General features: G+C 44.1%; 1 protein-coding gene across 10 annotated transcripts in view; it reads right to left on the bottom strand.

Moving 5' to 3' along the window:
- Positions 1-12,879, bottom strand: part of ARHGEF9 (Cdc42 guanine nucleotide exchange factor 9) — a 221,546-nt gene that overhangs the window by 62,417 nt on the left and 146,250 nt on the right. For all 10 annotated transcript variants that reach the window (XM_055727375.1, XM_055727376.1, XM_027809266.2 and 7 more), the window contains one exon: positions 7,243-7,422. In XM_055727375.1, coding sequence (XP_055583350.1) covers positions 7,243-7,422 — 180 coding nt within the window. The remainder of the gene's footprint in view (positions 1-7,242; positions 7,423-12,879) is intronic.

Raw genomic sequence — 12,879 nt, 5'->3', positions numbered from 1 at the left:
CAATTATTATATATTTAGATTACTGAATGCATATACTGTATATAGAGGACATTTTACTTGAATAGGCACAGAGGGCTGATCCTCTCATAATAATCAGAAGGCATGATAAAACAAACATTTTACCAGCCATCTGGATTATTAATTTCCTTCCATTGGATACTCACAAGGACAAAACTAGCAGATAATGTGCCATCCTGGATTCTAGCTCACAATTAAATACTGTGGCAGATAAATGATACAGGCAGATCCTTCCAGAGAGCTGTTGCTATTCCACTGCACCTCTGTTCACCAGCGACTTTATAACAAATAGGAGTATGAGCAGCCCAATCTTCAGCAAAACCTGTCACCAAATAGTGGTATTACAGGATCATTAGCCCTACAACAACTGCAAGGGAGTGTAGGAGACTCCAATAACCCTACAGAAACAAGCTGCAGCACAGACCCTCAGGACTATTTTACCCACCTAGCCATGCTGCCCTGTGTGAGCTGCAAGATGTGCCCCTTCTCCCTTCTTCCGTAAACTGGTAGTTAGCCCTCCCTATTTTGATAAGCTGGTAGTTAGCTAGTGCTGTACCCTTGTTTTCAGCCACACGCACTGTATAATATGCCTGTTCAGTTGGATTCTATACCAGATTAAAAAGATCAGTTGCTTATTTGTAATCAAGTAGGGCTCATGGTGCAGAGCTTTGCATAAGTAAAACATCATCAGTCTCGACGTGTCACTCCAGTGATCCGGGCACAGCCTCTCCCTGCCCTCAGGAGGAAGCACAGGCTGTCCTGGGCTCTACAAACACCCAAGGGCAGATGCTTCTCCCTTCCCTGCCTTCAGAGAGGAGGTGAGGCCCTGGCAAGCAGAAGAAGCACAGGGATGCTGCCTGTCCTCCCAGCAGCTGCCCCAGCCTTGCTGCTCTTCTGTGGGCAAGCGGCAGGCATAGCAAAGTGTGGGGCCACGGCTGGGATGCTGTTCAAGGAAACACAGACCACCTTCACAGATCCCTCTTCTAAGATGCGGAATAAGACATCCAGCAGTAGAAGGAAAGGCAGTTAAAGCAAGTTGGTTTTCCCTCCTGTGGTCCTACCACTGTTTTCTCCCGTAGCCTGAAATTTTCCCTCTGTAATCTGGCTCCAGGCTCATTGTCCTTCACCGCCCTCCAGGTCACAGGCTCTTTGATACCTTCTCTTGCCCTCCTGCAGCTGCCCAGCTTCAGCAAACCTACTTCCAGTTCTTCCTCTCCCCTTTAAATCTCTCCATTCCCCACCTCAGAAGTTCCCTTTACCAAAGGTAAGAAATACCCATCACTTGTTTCTGGGAAAGAAGAAAACAGGTGACTCCGTAGGGACAATGTCAGACTGCACCTGTGAACAGGTGAGCAAAAATGGCTCCAACGAACTTGCCCTGTGCTTACTCCCTCCGCCTCCTGCAGTCTAAATGCACAGACTCGCATGGGCTGGAGCTCCACCATGTAGCAAAAGTGGCTTGGACACTGCAATAAACTGGATGTGCTACACTATACTGGCCAAAATACTGTGAGTTAGGGCTCGTCACTCTCCACCCTCCTAAAAACCAAAAGGCCCTGCTGTGTGATGTTACATGTGATGCACAACAGGGAAGAGTGAAAGCTCAGCTGCTCTAGCAGCTCATCACAGAAACCTTGCCAGGCCAAGGAAGCCACTGCTTCATTCAGGGGGAATATCTTCCTTCACTACCAGTTTGGCAGAGGACAGGGAAGGGGCTGTGAAAATCTGTGCCTAGTTTGCCTCATTCTAAGAACGGCCTCAAAACACTGTTTTTACACCTGCAAGGCAGCTTGTACAGGGAAGGGCCCAAGCGCTGGCATTTGAACCTTAGGAGATCTGACGGATGCTGACCTCTCTGAGTGGAATGAGTTGTCATGATAACAGCAGCTGCAATTAGCACAGGCAGTGTTTGAATGCTAAAATGCTGCTTGACTTAAAAAAAAGAAAAAGGAAAACTCACAATTTTTTCTGCAGTGCATCCTGTCGCTGTGGAGTGCTGCTCATGCTGTGTGATACCTCTACCTCTACCAGAAGCTATTTTTATGCTGTATTTGCCACAGGAGAATAAAATCTCCTTTATAAGGTACTGACTGCAGCAGACACTGCAGTACATACCGTTTTGTTTGACCAACAGGTGAATGCTACTTCAGCGTCATCCTCTTTTCTCTGGAAAAATCTCACCTTGACGCCCCTGCCATTGGCACCAAGTAAACACTAACATGATGAGTGCAGAGAACAGAAAAGCAGGTAAGTGATGTGCTGTTGTATCAAGATCCCTACACAGGCAATGAAATTTTAAAGGTGAAAAAAGCGGATGGGACAGCAAGATGTGGGTGGCTCTTGGAAATACGCCCACAATACAGAGCACAATACACAATACACAACTCCTATGAATAAAAGCTAAACCCACCTACCCAAAAAAGTGTACGAGCTGCTGAGCACTAAGATAAGACTTGGGGTTTACAGTCTCCTTTCTAAATAGTGCCTTGAAAGCTTACACTAATTTATCTAGCACTTCTTCAGCAGCAGAAAATAATGTGGGTCAAAGGCAGCTTTTCAGCAGGAAAATCAATCCAAAATTGCAACACTCAGGGAAACCTAGGCAATGATGAGAGAAAACAAGGAGCACTGCTGCACCGATCCACCCCTGCATCTTCTCCTATGTAAAAGGTATGGACTACAAAGACTTCAATACACCATCTTTGCTCAAGCCTTTGGAGGACCATTACCCTTCATTTCTGCACAAAACTCAACAGTCACTGGGCAGTACAAAAAGTTGCAGTAAAACCTCCTCAGCCCCAGATTTGCCCTTTAGCTTAGCCTAATAAATATGAGGAAGGGTCACTGCTGCTGAGGTGAGAAGAAATGTATTCTGGAAACTTAGTCTGCCTCTTGGCATCCAAAGAGATTAAGGAGAGCTTTACAACAAAATAAATCCCCTGCCCTGCCCAGGATGGGTGCATTCTGCCATGTCTCTGTGGAAAGATTTTAGAGCACTAAATGTCCATAAGCTTTCTTTTTTTTATTTCTTTCTCAGTGGAAATATGTTAGAGCTCAAACAGGATGCCATTTGATTTCCTGCATTTGGAGTGTTTGAATCTCACCCCAGCCATTTAGGAGACTTGATGTTAGGCTCTGAATCAAAACTTTGGTTTTGAGACTTAACTGTATTTTCTAAATGAGGCCTTAAGGTACAACAATTGATCCATTTGCAATACTGGACTATTATTTTGTGCTGTAAATTCTTCCCTACAAACACTAAGCCTATTTTTTTTTGAGTAGATGTGGACACTGGATGTGCCGGTATGCCAAAACTCATTTGTACCACATCATGTAAAGACAGCCCAAGGCTATGCCATCCACAAAGGAGACATGAGCAACAAGTAGCATCACCCCTATGAGTATGAAATTCTGTTTAAAATTCATGCTGATTTTTTACAATTGTACCTCCCACCCTCTTAGACCCCTAAAAGTTGACAGGACGTTCAAAGACACTATGCAGCTAATCACAAGACTGATGGTTGCACCCTGTGGCTGTCCAGTGTGCTCACTTGATAACATGTGCTAAAATACAACACAGATCCCTTCATCAGTCCCAAACCCAGCTCATTACTCAGCCTTAAATCTAGTTCTGGAGTTCTCACCTGCCTCTATGAGTTTTCATAACTTCTTCCCTAAGTGCAGCAGCTTCCTGCAGCAAACCATTCACCATTGCTTACTAGCTCCAGATTTTACTTCTCCTATGTTGTGCTTTTTCTCAGAAGTATCACTTTATCACTCAGTTTCTCCTTGAAAGTTTCTGTGCTCCTAAAACTCTATGGCTTTCCTCTCTCCCCCTTTTCTTCCAGCTAAGTCTCAGGCTACTAAGAGGATAACTGCAGGTGTTATGCATGGAGACAACAATTGCATGTGCAGGCAATTCAAGTGTGTTTTTTGTTTGCAACCCCCTAACTATGCATGTAAAAGAGGCCAAGGGAATCAGCAGGTTACCGTTTCCCTCTGCACTTGCAAATGTGATTTTTTCCTGCTATGAGATTTTGTGAGTGCCAAACAGTTTGCCAAAGATTTCCATATGATCTGGCTGGAGAGCAAGAAGTGTCAGACGTCTCACCGCAAACTAGGTTTCCAGCCCAGTTTTGTCCTCAGAAGTGATTCAAATGACTTTTAGAGGAATCTGACTTTGCAGGGATCTACTGCTGCACCCCTTGTTAGTACCTACAAGAGACCTGCAGTCGAAAATATCCTGATATTAATCCTATTTGGTTTCATACCTGCCTGGTCTGTCCTGTCATCCTCATCCCTTACTTGAATTGCTTTTCATCCTCTGCTATGCAACATGATTTTCCCTTTTTCTCCTGTACTTGCATAAGAGAAATGTAGATATAAAGGAAAGCAATTATTTTGCAAGTAAAACTAGAACCACCCAGGCTAAATCAGGCAGTTTTCTGGCATCATCTTAAAAAAGCAGGGCTCAAAGTACAACAGAGAAAAAAACCAGCCTTCTCATTATGAAAGAGTGATCAGCTGAATAAGAAAATCATGGAAAAAAATGGAGAGAACAGTAAAGTGAAAAGGGCTCAGGTTAAATGGTCCTTGGCAGGACCCTGAAGGAGCACAACCCCCCTGCAATGGTCCTGCAAGCAAAAGAGGGCTTACAGGCACCTTCCTTAAAGGCCTCAAAGTCTTTGCAGGCATCTGGTTCAAATTACCAAGAAAGACAGAAAGAGTGAAGAGGGGGGGATATGCAAGAATAGAAATGAAGAGGCAAGCAAGCGACCTCAGCCAGCAGAGGAGAGAAGAACATGACAGCCCAAATGGCAGTTGTTTTCTCAGCACAGGACAACCAGTGAGTGGGCTGCCTCATGGCAGCACACCAAGAAGTGCTGCGTGGAGAAGGCAGCTCTGTTTTGTAAACCCGAGTGGCAAATTTTCCTCTCCAGCCTCCATTGCAGAGCTGTGGACAAACTGTGCCAGAACTCCACTTGCATATTTTTTGAAATGCCTGGTACTTATTTTTAAATATTAATTATCATTCATGGCAGTAAAACCATGCAGTTTCCCCTTTTGGGAGTGCATCAGTTAGTTCCAGGGCAGGTGCCTGGTCCCAGCCCATGCTGAACAAGGATCTCTCAGACAGAATAACCAAGCTGGCCTCTTGCAGAGCTGATGGAAGGATTGAATTTGTTGGAGTAAAGTCAAGCCACGGAGTTGTGACATTAGACAGAACGGGCAGGGAACTTGCCCGGTAAGGCCATCATGATCTTAAGTGCCAAGGTTTGTTCCAGGGTGATGTTCAGACATTTGTGTACAACAGTCTGAAATTAATTGATTCCTCTCCTTTGTTTTTCCCAGTTCCTAAAATCATCCTCTCAGCTCTTGAAAAGCGTAGGGAGAGATGGAAAAGTTCAGCCAAGCTGAATGATCCATGGTTTTGGGCCTTACAGTAAATAGGCTGTTTGTTTAGTCGTTTGGTTTGGGTTTTTTTCAGAAAATGGGATAGTGCAAAGTAAGACTGTTATTAAACCTACCGTGAACAGTACATTTACGACATCACACAACAAAGGACATTAAATCTTTTCCCCAGAATCACAAAGAAAACAGCACTGATAACACACTGAAAAGTTAAACTGGCCCAGAATATTTCAGTCTCTAAATCAAGCAAAAATAATGAGACAGACAATTTTTTCTAATTCAGCCTTTCCAGCAGGCAACACAGATGAGATGTGCTAGACACACAGGTGAGAGCATTTTCTGCAGTAAGATTATAATCTTGATCACAACTGATAAAAATCTGTTTTCCAGGCTTGTTACCTCCACTGGCTGTGAGGTCAGACTCACCGTGTCCTATTCAACAAAATACCAACTTTTTGTTATTCTGGGCCAGAGTAACAGCATAAACTTTTTCACAGAGGCAGCCCACATTCCAGTTCCAGTCACTGATCGCTTGCTCTTAGCACTGGTCAAACCTAGGAGAGACATAAGAGCTGCATCATGAGTACCAAAAGGGAAAAAAGAACTGTGAACCAGGGAGGCAGAAGCAAGCAAAGGTCTGGGTTCCCTTGTTGGTGGTCATTGTGCATCACTAGGAAACACCAGGGCATATATTTGAACCCAGTTTTCCTAATCCATATGGCTATTTCCCTGTTGAAGTGATGTAATCAAACAGGCATGCTGATGATGCACCGTTGCCCAGAATAGGGAGGGTAAGACAGGCAGAGAACTAAAGCAAGCCTGGCATCTCCTTGGGATGCGGCATGGTCTTCAGTGTGCATTTCAGAGAGAACAGTCTTCCCCTTGACACTACCGAGCCTGTCAAACTGCCTGGAAGGCTCAGAGGAAAGTCATCTTTCACACAATTCTGCAAGGCAAAAGAAATCTTCATTTTTTGAACCATATCCCCTAAGCTTCCACAGGAATTAAATCTCTGATCCCACCTATCGAATCCTGCACAGAAAGGAGAGAAGTGCGCAAGGTCAAAGCCAACATCTCGACTCCCTGAGGAAGGCTTGAGAGCGCCCAAATAACGTGGCAGGATCTGACAACAGCAAAAAGGTCATCTTCTTGTCCTTTTGCTTTTTTAACATATACAGAGCAAAAAAATTAAGTGCTTACATTCTTCTTATTTGTAAAAGGCCAGATCACCACTGGAGATGGTTGCGTGCAGCAAAATCTGCTTCAGAAGAAAAAGAGACAAGTAAAATGGTTCCTTGTCTCAATAAAAAAAATAACTAGAGCTGGTCACAGACTAATTAGCAAAGTAATTTTATATCTAAAACTACTGAAGAGTCAAAACACAGCACTGCTTTGGGAAAGGGGAAGGCTGACACCTCCTTTTGCTACACACAGACCAGAAAGCTCATCCAAATGTGGGTCACTTGTAGCTGGCATGAAGTTTTAGGCCCCACCAAATCACCTACTCGTAGCCCACATAATACTTACCTGGTTTTCCAAAGAAGAACTGCTTAAGGAGAGAGGCCGCAGCAGATACACAGCAAAGGCCACTCCCTACCCCAACAGTATAAAAAGAGAGCCGGCACCTATCCCAGCCTCCCTCTACCCCACTCTCATTTCTTTTGAACCTTTGCTCCCCATTTTTCAGACAGAAAACAGACACACTGGAAATAAGCATCAATAACAAACACAGTAACCAGTTCAGTTCATTGATCCTTCTGAGCAGCCTCAGCAGTGATTCATTGTAGCAGTAAAAAGAAGAAAGTCACTCACCCTCACGAAGCTGGCGGGAAACCATCCTTCTTCATCATCGATCTGACCCCACCACCAGTCCTTGTTGGAAGCATCCAGGACCTTGATAACGTCTCCTGCTTTAAACGCCAACTCCCGGTTGGCCATGGTGACGTGATCCCATACTGCCTCAGCACTTACAATAGAACCACCACTGATCAGCTTTGAAAACAGAAAAACAGCAGTCAATAAAAGCTCACCTCCCCCATGCAAGCACATGCACAGCAGCAGCACAGAAAGAAGCACTCAGCCAAAGTAAAACAATTTCCCTCCATTCCAATCCGTAACAATTTCACCCTCCCATGATGTAGTACAGCCCGTGACCGTTCCCGCAGGCTGCCGCCCTGCTCTTAACCATGCCGCACAGGCACCACGTGCGGATGTTCGGTGCCTCTCAGGTCTGGCCCTCTGCATCAGGGAAAGCAGCACCTCCCCTCTCACTGCCACCACCACATCCTACTCATAAGCATGCAGGTCTTTCAAGGTACATGGCTTTCAGGTACAGTTCCATTAGCATGATGTATAGCTGGGAGTTCCCAAAAATGGTTAAACCAAACGACGGTGTCCTGCAAAGGAATTTTCATTTCAGAGCAAGTTTGTTCAGTTAAAGGATCAAGTGTCAGCTCGAGGCTCAGAAAGATTTCCATGCAAATCCAAGCAAAGTTTGCAAAAATATTTAGAAGAACGTGGGGGTTTTATTATTATTTTAAACTGGAAGTTCTGTATTTACAGAGTGCTGGTAATGTACTGCCACCCATTGCTTTTGAACTCTTCAAACTACACAGCAGACAAGAAGGGCAGCGTGGCACCCCACTGACCTGGAGCACAGCCCAGCCCCACAGCACATGCACACCCCACTGCCCACAGGGAACCTGCCGGCACCAGCTGCTGTGACAGTCTTCAAGGGGCAGATACCTGCCCACTAGAAACTGGACTGAGGCCAGACTTGTGTCTGACAGGACCTACTGAATGTTCCTCCACGGTCACCTTAGAGCCAGGCCAGCCCCATGGGAAGTACCCAACCGGTTCTCATTTTCACTGAGAGCCACCTAGTTTTATACATCTAAAACTCCTACTTAATGCCTACAGGAAGGACTCATCCAAACACTGATGCTTGTGTATCCACAAGCCAAATCATCCATCCATGACTGGGACACCCACTGCTCCTCAGAATGAAAATCATGCATTTTTTTAACAGAATAAGAAATTGTGTTTATGTTTTGTCCACTTTAGGAATTCTGCAGTGAACAGTAAGAACTGCCCTAGCAAATACAGACTTCACGCATATGCTTATTAGCTTGTCAGAGCCATCTTGAACCTTGTTCATTAATTCTGCTGAGACACACTGAATATGTACTTGGGCTTGCCTCCAAACCAGAGTTTCAGCTCACAAAGAGCTCAGTGCTGCAACCATTACAGACCTTCCACATGGCAAGACTTTAACAGCCACAGATACCCTTTCAATTTAGGCAAGCAATACAAGGCATAAAGATTATAAACCGCTGCAGCGGTTATGCAAGTGTAGAAGCTCTGGGAATGGTTAGAGAGCTCTAACGGCTCTTTTATAAGTTTGGCTTACCAAAATACTTGCTAATAACTACCTGCACAGTACAGTCTAGCAGGAAACCTTCTAGCACTGCTGCAGGGTTCTCAGCATAAACATACAAGAACATTCACGTCCCTACAGGCAAGTTGGTCAACAGATTAAAAGACCCGATTTACAGTTTTCCTTGAACTGACTTTCCTTTAAGAAATCAAGATCCTTAGTTTTGTGACAATTACAACTGTAGTTTCAGCTCTTCAATTATTAGTCAATTTTACATAAAGCAGCAAGATCTAAGAAAGCCTAACATGACATTCAGTGCCTTTTATCCACAAAGCCAAGATGTATCTAGTCAGTGGACCTCTCTTCTTCCTGCAGTAAAGTAAAAGAATGTTCTTTCTACTTCCATTTTGACAAAATGTCTTTTCTAATTCAAAACCAGCTGTAAAAGAAACATGGCTTCTTCGTACATTATATAGGGGACTTCTAAACACGAGCCTCAAGATCACCTGATAGTAGACTGAAAAGAAAGAAACGGGTTAATAACAAGCTCTCATTGAGGAGTTGCGCAATGGACCTAATTGATGTGCTGAACTCATCACAGAGGCCATCTACTGTATTAGTGTGGGTTTATCTCGTGTTTGGGCTTTTGGTACAGAGCTGCAAGGAGCTGGGCACCAGAGGATCCCATCCAAACCAGTGCCAGCTGAAGTCAGATGGTGTAGGTCCCTCAGTTCACCCCAGTTCCAGGCTCTCATTTAGGAAAGTAGGGTAGCCACATCAGGAAAAATAAGTTATAAAAATTGATTTCCAATTCCAGTACAACAGCTGAATGCTCAGCTATTAATATCATGAATATGAATGCACATAGTGATATGTTTCAGCTCTTCCTCACAAAACCTTGCGATGCTTTAAATGAAGGTGTCTAGATGCTTTCCTAAATACATATCAGTTCAAACCACAAAGAAGCCCAAGAGGGATCTCGAAGGAATGAAGACTTCACAGCTGAAGAAAACCCCCTCAATATACTCAAGACCAGTCAACAGCTGTCTGTTCTGCCAGGACCAAGCTCTTCTCCTTCGCTGGTATTTCGCTTTGCTGTATTTATGGACAATGTTCGGCCTGTGGTTTCCCCAGTTAACCAAGCTCTGCTCTCTCAGCCTGGCTCTCCAGCAGATGGCTCTTCCTCTCCCTGAGCATTTCACTACCTCTTTTAGGCACCTAGATATTTTGCCTGCATCTTTCTTGAACGTAGATGACCAGAACTGTAAATACTATTCCCAAAGAGACCTTATCAGAGATTTTGAAACAGCATGAAGTACTGCAGTGTCACAGAAATCTTGCACTAATATATAACATTACCCCCCTTTTCCCATGGCTACCTCCCACCAGTGGCTCATGGTGATCTTACATTTAGCTTATCTAAATAAATGAGGTAGAGTACATTCTCCTTGTGTAGAAAAACAGTTTTCTTGTAAAAAAATAAAACAGGTTGGCCTGACACACTCCTTTTGTTAATGCCATTGGGTATTTTAGTCCATTTTTCACTGATGATGAACCAGGAACAGAGCTATTACGCAAAAGCCGTGTTTCATCCTTTTCTGCTTCAGCTGACATAGACTTTGCTGTCACTTCACACACAGGCAGTTCTAGGCACAAACTGCCACAGAAACATCACTGAAACCAAACTTCAGAGGGATTGTGTTATAGAGCCTCCTAGCCTACTTTGCAAAAGTGCATTTCCGAGCCTGAGGCACAAAATCCCAGCTCCAAGGAGCATGGCCTGGCTACGGCAAGGGCTGACAGGGACTTGCCGAGGGCCAGAAAAGCAGAGGGGGGTGCCTGGCCTTTTTCTGTTGTTAATGCAGTGTTCTGGAAGGTGCTTTCAGTGGATGTCAGGAGCTGAGGTGGCTTTGCAAAGTAATTCTTGATACTCAAGGAGAAAGGCTGTAAATTCTTGGTTTTCACATTGTAGTGCCAGGAGACAGAAAAAAGGGCCCTTTAGCTGGTCCTTTCCAGTCCCTGGTCCGTGTCCTTAGCCCAAGAAAGGGATCCATATGCCAGCAAGCCTGCAAGCAAGCCCTGGCCTTCCCAAATACAAATACACTTCAGCCTGTGAAATAAGGGCGGTAGCAGGATGGCAGAATTCAAGTTCCTGCCATCACACATGCTGGGCCCACTGAGAGAACATCAGAGTCTAAAATTAAAAGATCCAGTTTAATTTATTTTGCAAGACATCTTGCTGCATCTGTGGAGCTGTCTGACTCAGGGCAGGGTTACAGAGACAGAATCTGACATCTGCAGCAGCAAGAGATGATAAACTAGAGAAAGGTCAGGATAAAATATTATTTTCTGAGAATTCAACACAGGAGCTCTTTACTGCAGAAAGTTCACGTCTATTGGTTTCAAATCTGGGTCTTAGCACTGCGGTCACACATACTCCACCGAAGACCTCAAAAGGGACTTATCTCCCATAATTTTAGATGTCTACCACACAGCATCTAAGAGTCATCTGGACTCCTTTATAAGCAGTGAAGAGAAAGAGACACATCTGGAGTGTGATTCATCTCAGCAATTTCAGTTGCCTACCTTCAAGTGAGGTGAATCATGCCCTAGAAATTACTATTACTCTGTGCTTAATTGGGTGATGCAGAAGTTTACACTTCCAATGTCTTATGTTCATCCCATCCACAATTTGGCCATCACTAAAAAGGGTAACAAAGAACTAGATTTAACAATAATAATCACAATAGGAATAGCCAAATATTAAATCATACTCTCCCAGATACAGCAGTTTCTCAGTATGTGAAGGCTGTTGTAAATAAAATCATGTTCTCCGTGCCTACCGGAAGAATTCACAAAATCTCAGTCTTTAAATTTATAATAACAAGAACACAGATATTTGGGAAAAGTGTTCTACTCATAAGAAGAGAGAGGCGGCTAGAAGAAATGCAATAGGTGATAATAATACTAAGTACATTTGGTTTTGACATACCCTGAATACTGCTTGTCTTCAAGGTGAAAGTCCTAGCTCCCATTAAAATCAATCATTCTTGCCATTGGTTGCTCAAACTGAAGAGCCCAAAGAGAAAAGTTCCCCAACACTCTCACCATCTAACATCAATGCAGGAGAAATGCCCAAGAGCACTCCTTAACAGCAGACCTGAGAATAATTTTTAGTGTTTTACAGAGACTTCAGAGCACTGCCAACCACTTTCTGTCTGGGGTGAAGAAAAAAAAAAAAAAACCAAAAAAACAGTAGGCAGAAGACTGGATTAACCACTGGGATGTTGTGCATGGTCTAGGGACCAGAGTCACTGTTCATCATGGATCCTTCTTCACCTCCTAGCAAACACCTGGTCATGGCCAAAGGTAAGTCCCAGAACAGAGATTTGAGGTGTACTTCTATGTCCCAGCGCCAGAAATAAATAAACTTAATGAGGAAAACGAAAAAGGGAAAAAAGACAATGTTCTCTCTAATTATATGCACAGCTGACATTTCTGGAACACACACTAAGAACATGGGGCATTATCAGTGTATTGCCAGGATCGCACGCATCAGCCTTTCCAGGGATTTTCATCACAGGTTTCCAAAGCACTCTGTAAACCTCCAATAATTCAGTCACAAACCCTCACTCTAAAGATGCTTCTTTAAGATGCTACTAACGCTCATGTAAAGCAGGTGAATGCTTTCACAATAGCAAGTAAAGTTAGTGGGGAAAAAATATTCCTACTCAAGGTCTGCGTGTATTTTCCTTTCTCTTCTAGTCTGGTGTTATTTCCAGGATGGAACATGGCCACTGGAAATACTGAATTACATTAGAGCTGCTGCCAAAATAAAATGACAACAACAAACAATAAAAAAGGGTTTCAGAGGACTCTGCAAGTCATGACCTCTGGGATGCAGTACCACCAGCGCGTGCCAGCTGAGAGCTCCTGATGCTGGCACACTGTGGCATGCCATGGCAGAGATGCTGAAGGCTGTAGCACAGCAAAGGAGCTGTGGTACATTGTTGCAAAACCTGTGCTGAGCTCACCTAGCTGTGACTGTCCTCAGCAGTGTTGGGAAAGCTCAG

The sequence above is a fragment of the Falco cherrug genome, chromosome 15 (genome assembly GCF_023634085.1).
Source record: "Falco cherrug isolate bFalChe1 chromosome 15, bFalChe1.pri, whole genome shotgun sequence".
NCBI classification, from domain to species: domain Eukaryota; kingdom Metazoa; phylum Chordata; class Aves; order Falconiformes; family Falconidae; genus Falco; species Falco cherrug.
Note: the sequence above shows the minus strand (reverse complement) of the source record. Positions and strands in the feature narration are given on the sequence as shown.